Source organism: Phycodurus eques, chromosome 12, assembly GCF_024500275.1.
Source record: "Phycodurus eques isolate BA_2022a chromosome 12, UOR_Pequ_1.1, whole genome shotgun sequence".
In the NCBI taxonomy this organism is placed as follows: Eukaryota; Metazoa; Chordata; class Actinopteri; order Syngnathiformes; family Syngnathidae; genus Phycodurus; species Phycodurus eques.
In genome coordinates, this window is record NC_084536.1 from 7,194,274 (window position 1) to 7,217,321 (window position 23,048).

The window sequence follows — 23,048 nt, forward strand, 5'->3', positions numbered from 1 at the left end:
TTGGGGTTCGAAATTAGGATTTGAAGACAGGATTATAGGGGTGTAACAATTCATTCATTCCATCGATGTATCGATTTATTTGCCCACGACCCAACTGATTGAACTGTGCTTGGCAAGTTAGTCTTCCATAACGATTTAAATCGTTTTAAATGGTAATCCATTGGTTGTATCGCTACTAGGAAATAACACATTTTCGTACAGCAGACCTTATATGGAGCTGTGTACGTGTTGTATTTCCAAGAGCCACGCTTGTTATTTCGACTTGGTACATGTTGAACCCTTTCAAACTCAGTTTAGTTTAGCTTGCTAGCCGCTGACATCGAGACATTTGTGATCAACACATCAGTGAGTAGAGATCACGTGTGAGTGTAAAGTGTTGTGAATGTGATTATAGTGTGAAAATGTGTATAGTACAACTGCTGCGAGCGTTGCTAAATGCGGAACCAAATTCAGCCAGTTGAATAAATAGTTGTAGCTTTTGAAAAAACGATAGGAAACAAGGAGGGGGAACTTGATTGAACAAAAGAGGTGAACAAGCGACAACGTCAGTTACTGGACGCTGTTTTCAAGCCTCACTTTGGTGTTATAAAGAGCAGGTTTGTTACTTGTTTAGTAGCTTACTGTGTATTTTTAACTCTATTCCTAAAAGCTTTTCCTTGTGGAAACCTGACAGTACTCCATTACTAGCCATTAGTATTTGACTGTATCGAACAGGAATTCTCAAACTTTGGGTGCAGCCAGGGACTCCTTAGAGTGATGACATTTTTTCCAAGGACCCCCTCATAATTCTAACACCAATTAAACATAAGAAAATATAAAATATAAATAACAAGTTGCTGTTTTCCCCTTTGTTTTATTACAAAGCAATACAAGTATATAGGAAAATGATCATAATTAATGTAATTAATGTAATTTAGGAAATTTCACCTGCACTGTCTGGTATGCAGGTATTCATTTCAGTCACACTGCTCAATTCAACCAGTGTGACTGTGAAATAAATTTTGGCTAAAAAGTTACTGAATCGATTTCAAGCCATAGTCCTTGAATAAATATCGGCAATCACGAATCGTGATAGGACTCTTTTTGTTGTTAAAACAAATCGTTACGCCCCTAGAGGATTAGACCTTGAAGCCAGGTTTAAGGTTTCAAATTGGTGTTTGAAGCCTCAGTAGAGGTTTCAAATTTAGATTTTTAGTCGGGGTTTGTTTTTCAGCCAGGGTTAGGTTTTCAAAATTGTGTTTGAAGTCAGAATTAGGGTTTGAAATTAAGGGTTGAAAATAGGGCTAGGAAATCATGTTAGGGTATGAGCCAGGTTTAGGGTTTAAAATTGGAGTTTGACGCTTCAGCTGGGGTCTCAAATTTGGGGTTTTAGTCAGGGTTTGGTTTGCAGCCAGGGTAAGGCTTTCGAATTTGGGTTTGAAGCCAGGGTTAGGGTTTTAAATTTGGGTTTGGAGACGGGATTAGGGTTTGAAGCCAGCTCTCCAATTAGTTTGAAGCCACATTTGGGGTCTCAAATTGGGTTTTTTGTATTACAAACCAGGATTTTAAAAAATACTTAGGGTTTGAAGCCAGGGTTGGGTTTCAAATGAGAGCTCTAACAAGCACCACACGGTGTGATCATCCTCCTCAGACACGGCCAAATGGTTGGGCTCGTTCTGCTCTCCGGTGCTCAACTGGAGCGGTCTGCTGCTGCGGCGTCCGATCGACATGGAGAAGCGCGACTGCATCCAGCGCAGCGCCGCCAGCCTGCTGGACCTGCGCAGTTACCTGTTCTCCAGGCAGTGCACGCTGCTGATCTTCCTGCAGAGACCCTGGGAGGTCACTCACAGGGCCCTGGAGCTGCTGCACAACTGCGTTCAGGAGCTGCGCCTGCTTGAGGTTTGATCCGGCCCCAGTCCCATCTCTGGCTCCTTCAGATTAAAATAGATAGATTATTGTACAATTTTAGTACACATACTGTACATACTCTGCACATTGGGCACACTCTTATCTCATTCAGGGTCCCCCTGAATTCATGGACTGGCACCGGGTATGTTGGGGCTGGCACATCTGTGCTGGTTTCCGGTCTGCCCCCACTCCCCCTTCACTGCTCTGCCGGTCCTCCAGTTTTAATGCATCATACACCCATCTGTGGGGGGAGGGCAGGGTCAGGCTGGGGAGCACACTCGGCCAGGTGTCCCGGCACTCCGGCCTACTCTCTGGCCCGCCATGCCTTTCTTCTGCGGATTTTTAATGCACTACATACATTCGCACATCCTTTGGGGTGCTGGTTGGCCTGGGTGGGGGTGACGGTTGTGGGTCAGAATTGCCCTGTAACTGTCTCGCCTCACCCCCACCAGTGTCTCCAATTTTATTGCACTGCACCCCACCACAGACAATCACGTACAGGGATAATGGTTGCCAGTCGGGGACCTGATAACCATAGTAATAGGGTGGGTGGTGGGTTATCACATTTCTCATGGCTTGACCCCTGGGGCCTGCAACACACCCGCGTCCTCCGGTTGTTGGGCCGCGGAGGGGTGGGGATTCGCTCCCCACCCGCGCCCCCCGTTAGGGCCCCGCCTTCCTCTGCCCTCTCTTGGCGCCCTCGCTCGTCCTTGCGCACGACGGGCGCTTAACATGGGCTCGCTTTGGCGGGCTATGACCGTTTTTGGTTGGCTGCTGGCTCCTGCTTTGGGCCCTGTTGGTAGGTGGGGCCCCAATGCTCTCCGGGAGCGGTGGTGGCGGGGGGATTCGCCGAGTGGGGGGCGGGGTCCGGTACCTGTGCCCCTCCCTTTGGGACTGGTCGGGGCGCTTCGGTCGGGCTCGGGACCTCCCTAGGTCCTGGGGGGTCGGTGGTGTCCTCCTGGTTGGGGCCCCTGCTGGACGGCTCGCTCACTCAGCCGCCTCCCCTTTGTGGGTGTACTCTTACACTTAGACTGATTGTTTAATATTTAGTCTTGGCAGATCAACTGCTTATTGTTCATTTCAAGAACATGCACTTGGATGTTCAAATTTCAGCTATGTCTAATAGCTTTCCATTAGAAAAATTAACACCACAAAAACCCCCAATATAGTGAAAAATCTGCACTACGAAATTAGTTGAAAAGTAGTTGAAAATTATAACATTTAAAAATCCAAAACCACAAAAAGTGATCCGCGATATGGTGAAAGACGACTATATTTGATTGAAATAAAAAATGCTTTCCCCACTATTTGAGAAGCACTGAATTATCCACAGTTGTTTGATGGCTGTACAGTGTGACAACTAGTACTAGTACTCTTGGGCGGTCCTAACCAGTCAACCTGACGCATGTTAGGTGTCGGTGCTGGAGGGGGCGCTGGACTGCTGGGTGTTCCTCAGCTGCCTGGAAGTTTTGCACCGGATCGAGAGCTGCTGTGATCAGGCCCAGTTGGCCGCCAACAGCTCGCACACTGTGGGACTGTGGGCCTACGCCACCGACAAGGTAACCAGGCACTCTTTGGTACTGCAACGTGCTTCTCTGTGATGATTTTCACAAGTCTAGGTGAGTTGGGTTTCTTTCATGGTCTAGAAAGATAATTAGGTGTTCATAATCTGTCTGTGTCACATTCATTTGTGGCCCTTTACATGTGTACTTCTTTTACGTAGTGACCCCTGGTGTTCTAAGACACGACATAACTGAAATACCTTGTGTTGCAGGCTACATTTGAAGAACATGCACTTGGATGTTCAAATTTCAGCTACATCAGTCTGCAGTAGCTTTCCATTAGAAAAATGATCACCACAAAATCCCGCAATAGAGTGAAAAATCTGAACTACAAAATTAGTTAAAAATTATAACATTTAAAAATCCAAAACCACAAAAACTGAACCGCAATATGACGAAGGATGATTGTATTTGATTGAAATAAAGCATGCTTTCATCACAATTGCAAGACGTAATGGCATTGTCAAGTAGCGGTACTCGGTATCGGCGAGTACTCAAATTTGAGTACTCGTCTCTGTTTGAGGAAAGTGGTATCGGTGCATCCGTAAAAGGAAATATTGACTTGGGCCTGCTACTGCATGCCAAGCAACGCGGCCGAAACTGGCTGAATTGTCGCGCAGTGTATGTATGGGGTTAAGCAACTTGTTTTCATGAATGGCCAAATGTGGGTCCCTGGTTTTGCTGCAATTCAAAATTAGAATTTGTCAAATTTACAAGACATACAGTATATTATTGCTTCACGGTTTTTTCTATTTGAAGTTTCTGCGTTGATTAAAAAAAATAATAATAATAAGCAGATGTTAGATGTTGATTACTTGAGTATTTCTTTGACTGAGTACTCCATTAATTATTTGGAGGACTACTTTTTAGTTTATTTGGTCATATTTTTCTAAAATAAAGGCCTTTCCACACTGCACTTGGTTCTCTCGGTGTTCACTGCGGGGCAGGGAAGCAGGGTTAATGGCGCTCTAGTACAAGCTTGCCCATATTTGGCGGCCTACCAGGAAGTGGCGTGGATTATTTTCCCGCTGGTTGGTCGATTGCTATTAGCACCTTGAAATCACTCCTCCAACCCCTCTCCTATTGGATGCGCCGTCTGACGTCACCACACCGCCACTCCCAATGGTTTCGTCGACGGCATTCTACACCTTGCTAAATGCAGCGTGAAAATGCCTTAAAAGTACTCTTGAGTACGATTTTCGGCTACTCTGCCTATCTCTGATTACTACTACAACTAGCAGTAGTGCAAACCTGGTCAAATTACAGTTCTGATGATGATGATGAGGACGAAGGGTTTTGGTCCCCTTGTGTACAGCTGAAGTCTCTGGGTCAACTGTGCGGTCTGGTGTCCCGCAAAGGTCCAACCTCAGAGGACTTAAACAGGACGGTGGACCTGCTGGCCGGACTGGGGGATGAGCGGCCAGAGACAGGTAGGTGGACACCGGCGACCGGGTTGGCGCCTCCGTTAGCATGTGCACTACACCAGGGCTCACTCAAAAGATGTTTCTTGTAGTTTTTTTTGTTTTCTTGACTGGTTCTTGACTGGGATGTTGTGTTAGACATATATAAAAACAGAATACAATGATTTGCAAATCATGTTCAACCTATATTTAATTGAATACCCCACAAAGACAAGATATTTAATGTTCAAACTGATAAACTTGATTGTTTTTAGCAAATAATCATTAACTTAGACTTTTATGGCTGCAACACATTCCAGAAAAGCTGGGACAGGTGGCAAAAAAGACAGAGAAAGTTGAAGAATGGTCATCAAACACCTGTTTGGAACATACCACAGGTGAACAGGCTAATTGGGAGGAGGCGGGTGCCATGATTGGGTATAAAGTCATTCACAAGCAAAGATGGGGTGAGGTTCACCTCTTTGTGAACAAGTCCGTGAGAAAATAGTCGAACAGTTTAAGGACAATGTTCCTCAATGTACAATTGCAAGTAATTTAGGGATTTCATCATGTACGTTGCATAATATCATCAAAAGGTTCAGAGAATCTGGAGAAATCACTGCATGTAAGCGGCAAGGCCGAAAACCAACATTGAATGCCCGTGACCTTCGATCCCTCAGGTGGCACTGCATCAAAAACCAACATCAATGTGTAAATCACCACATGGGCTCAGGAACACTTCAGAAACCCAATGTCAGTAAATACAGTTTGGCGCTACATCCGTAAGTGCAACTTGAAACTCTACTATGCAAAGCAAAAGCCATTTATCAACAACACCCAGAAACGCCGCCAGCTTCTCTGGGCCCGAGCTTATCTAAAATGGACTGATGGAAAGTGGAAAAGTGTTCTGTGGTCCGACGAGTCCACATTTCAAATTGTTTTGGGAAATTGTGGACGTCGTGTCCTCCGGGCCAAAGAGGAAAAGAACCATCCGGACTGTGATGGACGCAAAGTTCCAAACCCAGCATTATGTGATGGTATGGGGCTGTGTTAGTGCCAATGGCATGGGTAATTTACACATCTGTGAAGGCACCATTAATGCTGAAAGGTACATACAAGTTTTGGAGAAACATGTTGCCATCCAAGCAACGTCTTTTTCATAGACACCCCTGCTTATTTCAGCAAGAGAATGCCAAACCACATTCTGCACGTGTTACAACAGCCTGGCTTTGTTGTAAAAGAGTGCGGGTACTATACTGGCCTTCCTGCAGTTCAGACCTGTCTCCCATTGAAAATGTGTTGCGCAATATGAAGCGTCAAATACGACAACGGAGACCCCGGACTGTTGAACAGCTGGAGCTGTACATCAAGCAAGAATAGGAAGGAAATTCCACCTACAAAGCTTCAACAATTAGTGTCCTCAGTTCCCAAACTTTTATTGAATGTTGTTAAAAGAAAAGGTGATGTAACGCAGTGGTAAACATGACCCTGTCCCATCTTTTTTGGAACGTGTTGCAGCCATAAAATTCTAAGTTAATGATTATTTGCTAAAAACAATAAAGTTTATAAGTTTGAACATTAAATATCTTGTATTTGTAGTGTATTCAATATAAGTTGAACATGAGTTGCAAATCATTGTATTCTGTTTTTATTTGTTTAACACAACGTCCCAATTTAATTGGAATTGGGGTTGTAGATTTGACTGCTGTGGACGTTTCTATTTGTCTACTGGAATCCAAGCGTCTAGGGCCACCAACGAATAAATTCGTCATGTACCTTTTTCAATGGGTAGGTATGGAAGAGAGTGTCACCCAGCTTGGCTGTGAAATTCAGCTTTGTTAACCACTGTAATGACAAACGGATCCCTATACATGGCGGCATTGCATCGCCTTGGATTTGAGATTAGCACAGTTTTTGAGTGGAAAATAGATTAAATGATGAATCTTGGCTTGTCACGTTTAATTTGGGAGAGAAATGCCTACACAGAAGTTGGACAAGTTTAGTCACCTGACACTCGAACCGCGTATATATATTTATGGTATAAACAGAGTCTGTTGCGGTAGATAGTGTGTGACGCAATTGTGAGAACAGATGACACAAGTTCATGGAGTGAAAGGCAAGCGCCACAAAAAAAAAAACAACAGACGTTCAACTCGAGTCATGCGATGAGTCAACGTCACTGTGTGTTTCTTAGTTGTATATCTGTAAATATTTTGCCTTCAAATCCCCTTTCTGGGTGGCACGGCGGACGACGGGTTAGCACATCTGCCTCACAGTTCTGAGGACCGGGGTTCAAATCCCGGCCCCGCCTGTGTGGAGTTTGCATGTTCTCCCCGTGCTTGTGTGGGTTTTCTCCGGGTATTCCGGTTTCCACCCACATCCCAAAAACACGAATGGTAGGGTAATTGAAGACTCTAAATTACCCGTAGGTGTGAATGTGCGCGAATGGTTGCTTGTTTCTATGTTCCCTGCGATTGGCTGACGACCAGTTCAGGGTCTACCCCGCCTCTCGCCCGAAGATAGCTGGGATGGGCTCCAGCATCCCCCGCGACCCTTGTGAGGATAAAGCGGTACAGACAATGGATGGATGCCCTTTCTGAGGCTTCTTTTTTGTTTTTTATAGTTTGAGGTGTCACAAAAGCAAAGAAATATGAGCGTCAGAATCACTGTTCTGCTTGACATGAAGCTGCTTTTCTCTGCTTTTTAGTCAACCAACCCATGTTCTACCACTGATTACTAAAGAGCGTGAAAAGATTGAAACAAACTTTTCCTGGTGAAAGAAGTCTAATCTTTCTTTTAGTAGGTCCAGTGTTTGTATTGTCACAGAACATAATATCTGAAAGATCTGTCAAAATGCTCTAAAACAGCTCGCAAAGAACGGGGACCTAGCTCTGCTTTGAAAATGACTCGCAGTCAATGAGTGAAGTTGGTTTTAAATGTGATTGGCATGGCTCTCGAGTTGGTTTTTGACATGGTTCTTCCTAGTTCTTACTCTTCGTTCATAAAATGGTTCTTTACCAGTTTCTTTTCTTGTTCTTCACTTGATTCTTTTAAGTGGTTCATAACTGGATTGTTGACATAGGTCTTGACATTCCTTGAGACCAGGTTTTAGCCGTATGTTCTTAATGTTGTTGACTAGGTTCTTGACAGTGTTGCCACAGTTACCTTGAAAAAGTAACTTAATTATTTTACTGATTTCTTGAGCTTAAAAGTAATTTAGTTACTTTACTGATTACTTAATTTCAAAAGTAACTAAGTTACAAAAAAGTAACTCTTTAGTCACTTTCAAGCAGCTGTTAAATGGCAGGAATATCACTTGTCCACAGTACAAAAAAAGCATTAGCTTAACCGTACTTATTGCTTGGTAATATACGCCACACAAGTTACAGATGTTGATGTCATCAACATGAACCAAATAACTTAAATATTAGTGTAGTTGAAGCCACATTAAATCAGCAACTTCGTGCAGTCTTGACATGCCAACACAGTACAGTAAGTAAAGAAACGTAAACAAGCACACCATTCTCAGTGCACTTCTCAAAAGACGCTCAACTGATAGATAGATGCCGATTGTGTTCCATGAATGCAACTGTGTGTGCGTGGGTGGGTGCGTGTGTGCGTTTACGTAAACGTGAAACTGAGTGACACACACACTCTTACTACGTGACGTCAGACATGCAGCGTGTTAAACCAGCTCACAATCCAGATTCCAGGCGAAGTTGAAAGTTCTCACTTTTCATTGTAAATATTCCATCCATCCATCCATTTTCTGAGCCGCTCCTCCTCACAAGGGTCGCGGGCGTGCTGGAGCCTATCCCAGCTCTCATCAGGCAGGAGGCGGGGGTACACCCTGAACTGGTTGCCAGCCAATCGCAGGGCACATACAACCAAACAACCATTCGCACTCACATTCACACCTACGGGCAATTTCGACTTTTTTCAATTAACGTGCATGCTTTTGGGATGTGGGAGGAAACCGGAGTGCCCGGAGAAAACCCACGCAGACACGGGGAGAACATGCTTAACCTCCATGAAAGATTTTACCGCACTTCGGTATGAATAATGTATTGCGCGTTTAACACGCCAGTAAAACTGTATTCTTAATGTGTAAATAAAAAAGTAACAACAATCAAATACATGTTTTACTAAGGAAAATAACATAAATAGTGTGGCAACAGTGAAATTGTTTTATGGTACTGCACCGTCACTGTCCATTGTGTAATAAACAATCCCTTCCCAAAAAAAAGTCTGGTTTTAGTTAATTGCTTCTGCACAGCTGGACTGCTCTTTGTTGAATCACCAGCTACAAATTAGTACTTGGTGAGATTACATTGATGATGCGAAAGTAACTATTGTTAGTTTGAAGAAGTAACTGTAGTCTAATTACTATGCCTGGTTTCTTAGGACAAAAATAGAATACATGTATATCAATTATTTATACAAATATGATACATGTAAACATGAACAAAGCCTAAATCTTTGTTGCCAGCATTATAACTGGAAAATGATAACGTTTACAATCCAAGGTGTCTTCTATCTTGTATATCTCCAAAAATACTTGATTGTGTGTCAAACGTGTTTTGTGTTTGTGGTCCATCAGTGAGCAGTCTGCAGAGTCCCTACAAGAAGCTGAAAGAAGCTTTGTCATCTGTGGAAGCTTTTGAAAGACATTACTTGGTAAGGTGGACCGCCGCAGCTGCTCGACCTTAGCAACTGGACATTCGCTCAACTTCCTTCCTTCCTCCCTTCATCCTGTCCTTCATCCTGTCCTTCCTTCCTGTCCTCCTTCCTTCCTTCCTGTCCTTCCCATCCACCCGTCCACCTGTCCAATCAGGAACTGTGTCAGGCAGCAATGGAGATGTACCGGGCCATCGGGAGACTGCGCTCGGCCCGACTGCTCGGAAAAAGCTTGGCAGAATTTTACATGTGAGCACAACCTTGATGATGAGGAAGATAAACGCTGACTTTTTCTGTCTGTCCATGTCTACATGTCTGTCTGTGTGTATCTGTGTTTTCTGTATTTGTGTGTCCCCGTGTGTTTTTTAGGTATGTCAATTTGTGTGTGTTTGTTTGTGTATGTCTATCCATGTCTACGTGTGTGTATTTGTCAGTGTCTATTTGTGTGTTTTCAATATTTTTGTGTTTGCGCGTGTGTCCATGTCGATTTATGTGCGGGTTTGTATGTTCATTTTTATTTCTACATGTGTCTGTGTATCCATGTGCTACTCCATTTGTGTTTGTGTGTGTCCGTGTCTATTTGTCTGTCTTCTGTATTTGTGTGTACATGTCTATTAATGTGTGTGTTTGTTTATGTTCCAGGAGCAAAGGTGAGTCGGAGCAAGCTGAAGTGTTCCTTGCGGAGGCTTTGCGTTCGTACGTTAATGAGGGCTGGAGTTTTCCAGTCACGCACACCAGGAAACAGATTGCCGAGTGTCAGAAGCTGCTAGGAAAAAGCGTTGAGTATCCTCCTCTTGTTGCGTTGAGCCCACCTGCCTGCCGATCAGCATCACAGCTACTGTGGCTGAGCTGTGAGGAAAGGGGCCAGAGAATCTTTGGTTTGAGGTTCTGAATGGCAATGTTTGTGGGCGGTATTTGATGGTTACGCCGTACAAGAATACAACCACAGTTACCACCGTACTTAACTGTTTGTCATTGGATTGTTTTATATTTGTGGCCTTCAAGTGTTTTTCATACAGATATTAACTGTCATGCGTAGTGCATGTTAATGGGAGACTACGACTACGTACCACTACGAACTACGACTTGTGTACAGATTTGCCATGGGAGCGGAACTGCATCATAACATGCATCCTAGGTCAGATTTGCCTTTTCTTTGTAAAATAACATTACTTTCTTAGGTGTGTGTCAGAAATGTTATTACTTAGAGCTTAATAGTCCATGTATTTCTATTCGGTACACCTTTGTGCCATACCCATTGAACTTAACGCGGTAAGGTACTTTCCTCAGTGATCAGCGGCAAGGTAAAAGTGACATTTTTTTTCCAGGTTTTATTTTTTTATTTTATTTTTTTTTTGGTATATTTGGTACCTGGTCCTTCAGTAGGGACTCCACCTCTTAATAGCACCTCTATAACATTGCAAAATCAGTACTACACAAAAGGCAATAGAACACTCATGCAACCGTGCCACGTACATCATCAGGAACACTTCACATTTAACATTTATCTTTAACATGGCAAAACCAATTAAATAAAATGCATCATACAGCCAAATTGAATTAATGTTTTGTGTGCGGATGACTACAGATATGTTTTGCTCGTCGAACTTGGTTGTGAACAAGTTTTGCTCTTGCTCTGACCAACCAATCAGATGACGGAAATAAAAAGAGGTCATCGAGGGCCAGCGCTCTGGCACTGTGAGGATGAATTTGAAATGTGAATGTTTTAAGGAACAGTCCCATTGCTAATCTAGTTTACGTTCCATGGGCCAGTACTACTGATTGTGGGCAGACTAGACTGACATGATAACACATAGAGGCTGAAATTAGATTGGACAAAAAATATAAATACACGTACTGGAAGCAGTGCAACCAAGAGGATCACTTCTGGCAAGCGGCCGGTACCTCACACTGCCATGGTTTCTAGTTACTCGGGGCCCGGTACCGATTTGTTTCCTTAACCACCGTCCCCCGGCAGCACTCTGCAGACCAGCGCCTTGCTGGCGGGCGACGCCAACCTCACTACGGAAGAGAGGACGCGGTTCTGCCGTGACGTCCTCAACTTTGCCTCCGAGCCTGCAGATCAGGGTAAGTGACGCCTACTTTCTTTAGGGACCCTCGCCAGGAGGGTTGGCCGGCCCTGACGCCTCCTCCCTTGTCCCCCCCTCCGCAGGGCTGGCGTCCTCCACCAAGGCCACGCTGGACATGGCCGTCTTCGCACAGCTCAAGCGGCTTCAGTTTCATCCGGACGGCCCCTGCGTGCACTCGGGTGCTCCCCTGCAGGTACAGTTCCATTATGGTTATGAGACACATGACATTACGCGTTACTTTAGTTTACATGACATTACGACACGTGACACACACATTACTCACAGCATTATTGCACATGGAATATCATATCATATGTGGGCTTACAAATAGCGATGGGAATTGATAAGATGATTCAGATTCAATTTTCGATACTGCTTAACGAATCCATTTATCGATCCTCTTATCGATTCTCAAATTTTTAGTTTAGCGGAGAAAAAACATCCAGGGGACATTGAATAGATTTCAAACAAATAATTACATTATTTAAATCAATTTTTAAAAAAAAACACCCTCTGGATATTAAATCCAGCCTTCTCACGATCATTAAAATGTCATAATGAAAGAAAAATTATTGTGCAGTGGAGCAGGTTGTGTGTGCGAGTTCTGTGTATCTTGCACCAAGTGTGTGACGCATGTTCTTCTGCCCTCCATGAGTATGCTTTAAGCTCTTTAATGACACTCAATTTGGAGTTTACTGTAAAACTAATCACACAACAAAAAGAATTCCACACGTTGTATATTTAAATACAACACACACATCGGCACACACATCTTAATGCTAACAGTCAATGGAAAACTCTGTTGACGGGCTAGCTAAAATTAGCATTAGACCACGGAAGGGATTTACCTCCAAAACGAATCTTGACACGTAAACGCCGTAGTAACACATACAGACAGGTAATATAACGGCAGGCATAGTTGTGCTCACCATTATTGGCACCCATGAAGTGGAATATCTCCTGACAAGAATAAATCAAATCAAGTGAAACAACATGTTTCTATTTTGATACAAAAGTCTAATGTTAAACAATATTTTATGGACAGATGAAACAAAAATAGAGCTTTTTAGCAATGTACACAAACAGTATGTTTACAGGCGGCGCAATGAAGCCTGAAAAGAACACTGCCAACAGTCAAGCATGGTGGAGGATCCATAATGCTGTGGGGCTGCATTGCTTCATCTGGTACTGGAGGCTTTGACTGTATCACATGTATAATGAAATAAGAAAATTGTCAAGATATTTTACAGGGAAACGTCTTACCCAGTGTAAGAAAACGTGGTTTGACGCCAAGGTCATGGGTCATCCAGTTAGACAAAGACCCAAAGCACACAGGAATGGTTGAAAAGGGGGGGGGGGGATGACCAGCAATGCGTCCTGATCTCAAACCAATTGAAAATCCTTGGGGGTAGCTGAAATGAGCCACGCGGCACGGTGACCGACTGGTTAGCACATCTGCCACACAGTTCTGACCTGGGGATTCAAATCCGGCCTTCCCTGTGTGGAGTTTGCATGTTCTCCCTGTGCCTGCGTGGGTTTTCTCCAGGTACTCCGGTTTCCTCCCCCATCCCAAAAACATGCATGGTAGGTTTATTGCAGACTCTAAATTACCTGTAGGTGTGAATGCGAGTGTGAATGGTTGTTTGTTTCTATGTGCCCTGCGATTGGCTGGCGACCAGTTCAGGGTGTACGTCACCTCTCGCCTGAATTCAGCTGTGATAGGCGCCAGCACACCTGCGACCCTAGTGAAGAAAAGCGGTTCGGAAAATGAATGGATGGAGGAAATCAGCCATTGGGGAAAAGTACCCTGCAAATGTTCAAGAGCTTGAACAAACTGCAAGGGACAAATGAGAGAAAATACACCTGACAAGTCCAAAAAGCTTACAGATGGATACAAAAACGTTTGGAGGCTGTCATCGCTGCCAAAGTTGAATGTTGTTTTTCGTAGTACATAATTCAATTGGTGTCGTTTTTAGTTGTTAAATTACTGCTGCTTTTGGTGGCAATCTGACACCCTTACTCACAATAGAAGAGTGTTGTAGCCTATGAATACCACCTGCAGCTCTTGGAATCTATGAATGTCAGCTCGTCCACATGTTGCATGTGTTACATAACATGCACAATGACTCCAAATAGGATCAATGAGATGCCATGGAATTGTTTACTTTGGAACTGGTTCTCACCGTGTTTCGAATTTTGATACCAGTCCCTACTTACGAAACGTAAAATTATCATATATGACATGACTACACACTAAATTACTACAAACACAGATACGCATTACTCCATGGAATTATTACACAACATTGCTCATGACATGTACGTATGACATTACTAAACAAGACTAAATTATTAAAACACATGACATTATTGCACGACACCATATATACATTGTTACACAGCATTGTTGCACACAAAATTATTACCTATGACATTACTAAACATGATGACATTATTACACTGCATTACAAAACACAAAATTATGACACTTACCATTATAACGGATGACATTATGCCACCTGTCCTGTTGATACGTGACATTGTGACACTCAGGTGGAGCTGACGCTGCACTGCCTGATGCCCATTAGTGTGCACGTGGAGGAGCTGGCCATCAGCATTCACGTGGACGCTGAGCATGCCTCCAAGGGGTGCGCCCAGAGGCGCGGCGGGCTCCCTGGGACGGTGGACCTGGAGGTGGCCGTGTCCCCAGCGGGGCGTCTCTCCTTTGTGAGCACCAGCCCCCCACTGGATATGGACGAGGCACACGACCGCAGCCCCTCGGACGATTCCCTCAGCTCGGCGGGCGTGGTATGCAAGAACGCTCACCTGGTCATACGGCGCCACGACAGTGACTCGCCTCAGGATGCGCCCCGCCCCATCGGCCAGAATGCCCACGGCACCACCACCACACCCACGCTTCCTGTGACCCTGAAGGAGGGGGCGCGGATGCTGAGAGGATGCGACATCACACTGGAGCCCGGAGACAACAGTGTCATCCTCACCGCGCCTGTAAGACACGCACGCTAACAATAGCAACACTGCAATTTACAGACACAAATATGTATTGTGTAGTGCTGTGTGGAGTGGAGTGGAGAGGTGTTTGTGTACGTCTTGTGTGTTGTGTTAGTTTTGTGTTTGTGTGGTGTTTTTTGTTGTTTAGAGTGCTGTTTGTGTCTGTGTTGTCAGTTTTGTGTGTGTGTGAGGTTTCTTGTGTGGAGTGGTGTCTGTAAGTGTGTTGTTAGTTTTGTGTCTGTCTTGTGTTGTCTGGACTGGTGTGTGCGTTGTTTGGAGTGGTGTTGATGTGTGTGCGCGTGTTGTGTTGTGTTTATCTTGTGTTTTGAGCTAGCTTTGTGTTGGTTGTAGGGCTGCATCTAACAATTATTTTAATAATCGATTAATCTGTAAAATGTTTTCGATCAATCGCATTTTAAAAAAGACTAAAATTTCCATCCCTTTATTCAAAAAGAGTATGTTTTATATTTACAGTGCAGAAACAAACATAAGCTGTTTATGACTCAGTTACTGGTTTGTTCGGTTAACATGTCAGATAATGGGCAAACATTTTCATAATTGTTTAAGTAAAATGTTTGCAAATGTCTTATTTTGGTGAAACACAAATGATAATCAGTGTGCTTTATCATCATAATAAATATATGAAGGGGCTAAAATTCTTGAAGATTTGGACCTTTTAAAGCTATACTAGGTCTCTAAAAGATGAATCAATTATCAAAAATCATTATCGATGAATTTGATAATTGATTAGTTGTTGATTAATCAATTAATCGTTACACCCCTAATTTGGTGTGTGTGTGTGTTCCTTTTGTTTGCTCGCACAAAACCCAATCAAAAAACCCATAACACACACACACACAAAGCACAACATACACTCACATCACATGTACTTACCAAAAACCTATAACACACACAATAAAACACATTGAAGACTCACAAAACACAATGCACAAAAACACAATACACACATAAAAAAAAACACCACATTTACAATACAAACACTGCAGACATAGCACACACACAGAAAACTCACAAAATGCACAACACATTCAAAAACCTAATGACACACTACAAACAACTCACATTCACACCACTCTCACACACACACACAGACTGAAAAAAAACACAAATACAAAAAAACACACAAATCAGTACACAGAAAACACCACACTCACACAACACAGACACACCTGACACAACACACACAAAACAGATACACACACATTGAAAATAAATACTACACAAAATCCATAACATAGAAAACTCACAAAAAGACAACACACACAAAATACACTACACGCACACAACGTCAACTGCAAACAGACTTGTCAAGTCCTGTGGTTCAAGTCAAAGTGAAGTTGAGTCAAGTATTTATTCAGTGTGTCGTTCTTCCTTGCCCACGTGTACCAAATGAACAGCGCCACCTGCTGTTTGTCTGTTTTTGTGCAGCGCGACGAATCGGGCACGTACACGTTGCGGCAGATTCGCGTCACGTTGGCCCACGTCAACTTCGTCCTGGCCCACATCTACCCGGCAGTTCAGTACCACGTCTACTCTCAGGAACCGCAGCTCACCGTGGAGCCGCTCTCAGGTAGGCTGCCACGACTGAACTCTTTTTCTTTGCCATGTCGGTGGACCGCCTCCAAAGCTTTGCCAGGTTCTGTGTGAAAGGCGCAGCTTAATAAATGTTACTAGTCTTACTTCCCCGGTTCTACAATTTTGTGCACTCTGTAGCGAAGTGATTCCCAACCAGGGTGTCCTGGGAAAAATGATTCATTCATTCATGACAAATATACATTTGTTCATCTATGTATTCCAGTGACGTCAGGTGGCAGGCAGAACAATTGTTGCTCTTTTACTAGATGGCAGAAGGTCCAACACACCTCTTGTCATTCATACAACAGAATGTTCACCATGTGTGTGAAGCACTTCAGATCTCGCCAGTGATCTGCAAATTAGTTTCCGGTAAGGTTCCTGCTCCAGTCAAGATGAACTGAAATGAACAGACAGAAAAACTCAAGCACCTAACTGCGACTGAATGAGAAAATATAATCTAGAGCTGCAACTAATGATTTTTTTTTTATTGAGTAATCAATCGATCAATTATGTTTTTCAATTTATTGAGGAATCAATAAAATATATATATTTTTTTATTTCCATCCATTTATTCAAAAACATTTCAAATTGACTGTAGAAAAGTGCAGAAAAACGTTGTTGCATGAACATCCCAGAGCTCTTAAGGTAATGAATTATAATTTGAAAAAAATAACAGCTAAGTTGATGTTAAATAGCTTTACAATAGGCCATTGACCAACACACAAAAGCATATAATACCATACCTGTTAAAAATATTGTTTTTGTCATCCTCTGTCACTAAACGTCTGTCTCCTCAGTCTCAACAGCCACAACTGATTTTCAGGCATGCCCGTAAGATCACCACCGTCTCTCTGTGAATTTAGTTACAAAACAATCATTTTCTCACTCTTGGCCTCTTATGCGTTCCCTTTAGATCGTACATATCAGACATTAAATTGATGAAAACCACATGCTAAGAAGTAAAAACACTTGATTTAAAATCTTACTTCTTATCTCACCATGCTCCTCATTTTCTGAATTCAAGGAGTCGAGTTCAGGTAACTCTCCATTTACCAAACGTTCAAAGACGTCTTCGACTTTATACACTACAAGAACATTATGTACAAAACATATAAATAAATACAAATATATAAATAATCATGAATAAATAAACGGGCGGCATGGTGAACGACTGGTTACCACATCTGCCTCACAGTTCTGAGGACCCGGGTCAAATCCGGCCTCGCCTGTGTGGAGTTTGCATGTTCTCCCCGTGCCTGCGTGGGTTTTCTCTGGGTACTCACGTTTCCTCCCACATTCCAAAAACATGCATGGTAGGTTGATTGAAGACTCTAAATTGCCCATAGGTGTGAATGTGCGTATGAATGATTGTTTGTTTATATGTGCCCTGCAATTGGCTGGCGACTTGTTCAGGTTGGATAGAATAAATAAACGGTGATGTCATACTTTATCTATGAAAAACGTACACATATTTTGTTTTATATACTGTACTGTGCCACACTGTGTTCCCTAAGATGTCACCTGGGTGGCACGCGGGACTTTGAGGGGGGGGGAGAGATCCTCTAAATTAAAACTCATTTACTGCCATTGACGGCTGTTGAATTCAAATATCCATGTTAACATAGGGTTGATTACATTAAGTTAATTACGTGATATATTTTTAAAATAACTTTGAATATTGTCACTTGTAACAATTACACTGAGAGCAAGTTAATTTGGCTGGCATGAGCATAAAAAATTATTTTTGATTGAAAATGAGGACTTCTATTTGGCGATCAGCCATTTTGTCTCTTTAGTATCTCAGTGCCTCTTAGTGCAGTCACACATTGAAAGCATCAGGAATTGATTGTGATAGGATCCAATCATTAACCAGCAGTGCTGAGATAATCTAAATTCAGAGTATTCATCGTTTGAGCTATGCAAATACAGTATGTCATGCCCATGAGAGCAGCCTCTCTGTACACTGCTGTGTGCAACACACCAACGGAGCGGACTTTATGAGCTGGAAGCCCAAATTATGGAAAAATAAACAAATAAATACTTGAAATTGTTTAAATTATGGGCCCTGAATCAGTAATCTACGAAGGTTTAACATTTTGAATGGAATTATGGAATAAATAAACTTTTCCATGGTATTCTAATTTTTGGGAAAGGGTCTGTATATAGAATGTGACACTGTACGTATATTCATCCGGGCTGCCAGTTGAAGTTTAAAAGACACTCCAATCTGTGCAGACTAACCAGTCTTGAAGTTCTATCTTTGGTCCACTTCTTCACTTTTTTCACCACAGGCTTCGCACATTTAAATTTATGCCTGTATGTTGGTATTAAGCAAATTAAGCAGTGATCAGACAAGCCCAGACCTGCACTGGGGATGGCACGGTATGCGTCATCTAGCGTGGTGTAGCAGTGGTCTAGAATGTTGTTTTCCGTGGTGGGGCAATCAATGTGCAGCTTGTATTTAGGGAGTTCCTGGTTGAGTTTTGCTTTGTTAATGTCCCCAAGAATAATGAGGGGTGAATCTGTGTGTTTTCAAGTTTGTTTAGTTGTTTAGCAAGCATTAGCAGTACAGCGTTCGTGTTACTCTGGGGGGGGGGAATGTAAACACCGGTAAGGTTAAATGAAGTGAGCTCACGTGATGAGTAGAATGACTTACAGTTCAAAAACAGTGAGTCCAAGTCTGGCCTGCATTATGTGTTGCGCTCCGTGACTTCGGTACACCATTCTTTGTTGATATAGAAGCATAATCCGCCACCTTTTGTTTTCCCCGATAGCGCCGTGACACGGTCCGCTTGGCGTAGCTGGAAGCCCGGAAGCATTACTGCGTCATTGGGGATGCGTTCATATAGCCATGTCTCCATGAAGCCCAGGGCGGCAGAACGTCCAAAGTCTTTACTGGTCTTTCTCTTACTCGTCCATTTTGTTGGACAGAGAGCGTAGATTTGCGAGATGAATCAGCAGGAGCGGCATTAGGAATCCTCTCTTCCGGAGCTTGACCTGCACTCCGGCTCGCTTCCTTCTGTGGCGTCACCTTCGCCCCATCCATGCGGCATAGACTGCAGCCGCTCCGCCGGTGAGTAACTCAGAGGAAAAAAAAACGGAGCGGATTTGTGAAAGTTGGTGAAAGAAAGTCCAGAGTAGACTCCCTAATGTTTAGCAAGTCTTCCCTTGTGTAAGTACAGTGCCACGAGAGTATTCACTCCCCTTCACTTTTTCCACATTTTGCCATGTTAGACTTATTCTAAAGCTGATTTGAGTATAGTTTTATTTTTATTTGTTTTTGTTTTTTTAAATCTACCTAAAATATCCCATAATGACGAAGTAAAAACATATTTTCAAACAGTTGTGCAAATTTATTGAAAATGTAAACATTTAAACATAATAGGTACATAAGTATTCAAATTCTTCTTCTCCAGATATGACGCTTTCAATTCAGGCCAAAAAGTTCTATTTTGATTTCATCAGACCAGAGAATTTTGTTTCTGCAGGTCTGAAAATCCTTAAGATGCCTTTTGGCAAACTCCTAGCTGGCTGCCATATGCCTTTTAGTGAGAAGTGGCTTCCGTCTTCCCACTCTACCATAAAGGCCTGATTGGGATGGGTGTGTTTAGCAAGGGTTGACCTTCTGGATGGTTCTCCTATCTCTGGAAGGTAACAATGGGGCTCCGCCTTAGTGACCATAGGGTTCTTGTTCACCTCTCTGACCACGGCCCTTTTTCCCCGTTTACTCAGCTTGATCGGACAGCCAGATCTAGGAAGGGTCCTGGTGGTTCCAAACTTGTCCCATTTGCAAATAATCGAGACCACAGTGCTTTTCGGGACCTTCAATGCTGCTGACATTCTTTTGTATCCTTCCCCAGATTTGTGCCTTGACACAATCCAATCTCAGAAGTCTGCAGACAATTCCTTAGACTTCATTGCTTGGTTTCAGCTCCGATATGCACGGTCAACTATGAAACCTTATATAGACAGGTGTGAGCCATTCGAAATGATGTTCAATCAACTGAATTTACCACAGGTGGACTCCAAGTAGTAGAAGCATCTCAAGGGTGATCACCACTGTAAGATTGCACACAGTTATACAGGTTTATTTTAGTAATCCATCCATCCATCCATTTTCTGAGCCGCTTCTCCTCACTAGGGTCGCGGGCGTGCTGGAGCCTATCCCAGCTGTCATCGGGCAGGAGGCGGGGTACACCCTGAACTGGTTGCCAGCCAATCGCAGGGCACATAGAAACGAGCAACCATTCGCACTCACAGTCATGCCTATGGGCAATTTAGAGTCTCCAATTAATGCATGTTTTTGGGATGTGGGAGGAAACCGGAGTGCCCGGAGAAAACCCACGCAGGCACGGGGAGAACATGCAAACTCCACACAGGCGGGGTCGGGGATTGAACCCGGGTCCTCAGAACTGTGAGGCTGACGCTCTAACCAGTCGTCCACCGTGCCGCCTATTTAAGTAATCATAAAACAATAATAATAATTATTAAATTTATTGTACTTAAAAGTTAAATACAACAAAAGTTTACTTTAAAAATGTACTCGAAAGGGGAGTAAAATGTACAGGCAGTATGCATAGCTAGTTTAGTTTATAGTTTCGTTGTAATATTTGTGGTTGTGTTTAATATTTTAAATGTAAATGCATTGGTATTTTCTTAAGTGATTCTTTCACTTACCACCTGAGGGCATCCGCATACCACACTTTGAGAAACACTCCTCGAGCCCCGTTCACGCTGCCTTTCGGAATAGTAGAACCATTTATCCGCCTGTGCCTTTCACACAAATCTACCAAAAGCAGGACATTGCATTCACCTGCTTTGCCTGGTCTGCCGTCACCTTCAGGATGTCCACAAATACTTTTCTTCTTCTCATGATCATTTTTGTGCATTCAGAGCCGCTGTTGGCCGGCCTTCCGCAGATGGTCAAGTTCACCCTGCTGACAGGCCACTACGCTGTGAGGAAGGGCGATGCCCTACAGCTCAGTAACAGTGATGGCATGCCCATGTTGGCTAATGCCATCTGCACCGCACGTATCAGCAACACCAGCGCAGGTACGTATATGCCGCACCCAAAAGTTCAAACAAAGTACATTTCAGTATTGTGATTTAGGATTAGGTGAATTCCTTCCATAATAAGGCACTGACACAACATCTTCAGAGTCTGGTGGAATGCACAAAACCAATGACAATAATGCTTCAAACACGTTGGTCCCTGGGAATTTGTCACTAGTTCGTCTGGGAGCCAGCTGAACTCGGCAACAGACTGAGGGAGGGGGAGGGACTTGATGCGTGACAGAGCCAATAAGCATTCCAGATTTGAAATTGCTTCCATCTACACTTTTGAGCTACCTTTCACACAAAAGACAAAAAAGGTTCTCAATTACACAGAAAAAAAAGGTCTCATTGTGAATTTTTGTTTTGTTTTTTAGTAAGACAGTTCTTGGTGAATAAAACGTTTTTTGTGTGTTTTTTGCGTGTGTGTGGTGAGTTATTTTTTTTGCATGCATGAGTGAGGTTTTTTTTTGTTCTGTGTATGTGTTTTTGTTTTGTTTCTGTAAGAATATGGGAGTTTTGGATGGATATGAGTTATTTGGGTGTGTGAGAGGTTTTTTAGTGTGTGTTTGCGAGGTTTTGTTGGTGTGTGTGTGTGTGTGTGTGTGTGTGTGTGTGTGTGTTGGAGAACGATCTTTGTTTTGTTGCGTGAGAAACTCCTCCACGCAGAAAACATCACAAGTCTCTCTCTTGGGTGTGAGTGATAGATTTTTGGGGGTGCCGCTGAGGTTTTTTGGGTGCATGCAGGTTTTATTGTTCTTTGTGAGATGTTTTTTTTTTTTTGGTGTGTCAAATGGTTTTTGATGCCTGTGAGAGTTTTTTTTTGGTGTGATGTGTGAATTGCTTTTTGGCGAGAGTGTGAGTTTTTTTTTTTTTTTTTTTTTAGGTTTTTTGAATGTGTGTGAGGTTTTTTTGTTTTGTTTTGTTTGAGAGTATTTTTTGGTCTGTGTGACCGTGTTGCTTGCGTGTGTGAGATTTAAACGGTATTTGTCCCACACCTGTGTGGACAGCATCAGTCTCGGAGAGCGTGCTGGCCATCCAGTCGTCCGACAAGGTGACCAGCATCAGCCTGCCTCCCACCCCTCCATACCACAGCCTGGAGTTCCATCTGGAGGTCCTGTGCCTCATTCCATCCGGACCGGAGCGGCCCGCCGACGAAAGGCTGACCAACGGCGAGGTCCGACACTGGCCGCGCAGTTATAGCCACCCTGACAAGGCCATGACTGCCATCGATCAGAGGGTGAGCATCGCGAGCGGTTAGCCCAGCTCCCTTAAGACGTCCGCTCATGCACGTATCTCTCTCCAGATGTCCATCGACTGTCCGTGGTCCATCTACTCCACCCTGCTGGCGCTCACTTTCCATATCCCCTTCAGGACGGAGCACTCGCTACTGTCCACAGGAAACAGGTGAGGAACACGTTAGAGCGGAGCACCGTGTAATGTAAGCACGTTAGATGATGTAACACATGGCTTAAAGTACTCTGGCGTAGTGACAGAAATCCGGCGTTGTGTGTGTGTGTGTTGATGAACTGCTTCTACACCATAGCAAATCAAAATATCTGACAGCCAATAACGTTTTTTAAACAAAAAAACATGTCGGCAGTGTTGGACAGACAACACGTAATGCCTGGATCAGACAAATTTGGTCTTTCACGATTGAACTATGTCAGACTACTGCAATAAAATCTTGTATTCCAATATCACCGCATCCCGTCTTTTACGATCACTGGGCTTTATCTTGTCAACTCAAACGCGACCGGATACGCTCGTTA

The 23,048-nt window shown here is 43.4% G+C and overlaps 1 protein-coding gene across 3 annotated transcripts in view; it reads left to right on the forward strand.

The window, feature by feature from the left end:
* trappc10 (trafficking protein particle complex subunit 10) overlaps positions 1-23,048 on the forward strand; it is a 55,020-nt gene that overhangs the window by 21,459 nt on the left and 10,513 nt on the right. For all 3 annotated transcript variants that reach the window (XM_061691456.1, XM_061691458.1, XM_061691459.1), the window contains 13 exons: positions 1,631-1,878; positions 3,300-3,446; positions 4,765-4,879; positions 9,450-9,526; positions 9,684-9,775; positions 10,169-10,309; positions 11,505-11,614; positions 11,700-11,809; positions 14,170-14,625; positions 16,078-16,219; positions 21,118-21,276; positions 22,287-22,516; positions 22,583-22,683. In XM_061691456.1, the coding sequence (XP_061547440.1) occupies positions 1,631-1,878; positions 3,300-3,446; positions 4,765-4,879; positions 9,450-9,526; positions 9,684-9,775; positions 10,169-10,309; positions 11,505-11,614; positions 11,700-11,809; positions 14,170-14,625; positions 16,078-16,219; positions 21,118-21,276; positions 22,287-22,516; positions 22,583-22,683 (2,128 nt within the window). The remainder of the gene's footprint in view (positions 1-1,630; positions 1,879-3,299; positions 3,447-4,764; positions 4,880-9,449; positions 9,527-9,683; positions 9,776-10,168; positions 10,310-11,504; positions 11,615-11,699; positions 11,810-14,169; positions 14,626-16,077; positions 16,220-21,117; positions 21,277-22,286; positions 22,517-22,582; positions 22,684-23,048) is intronic.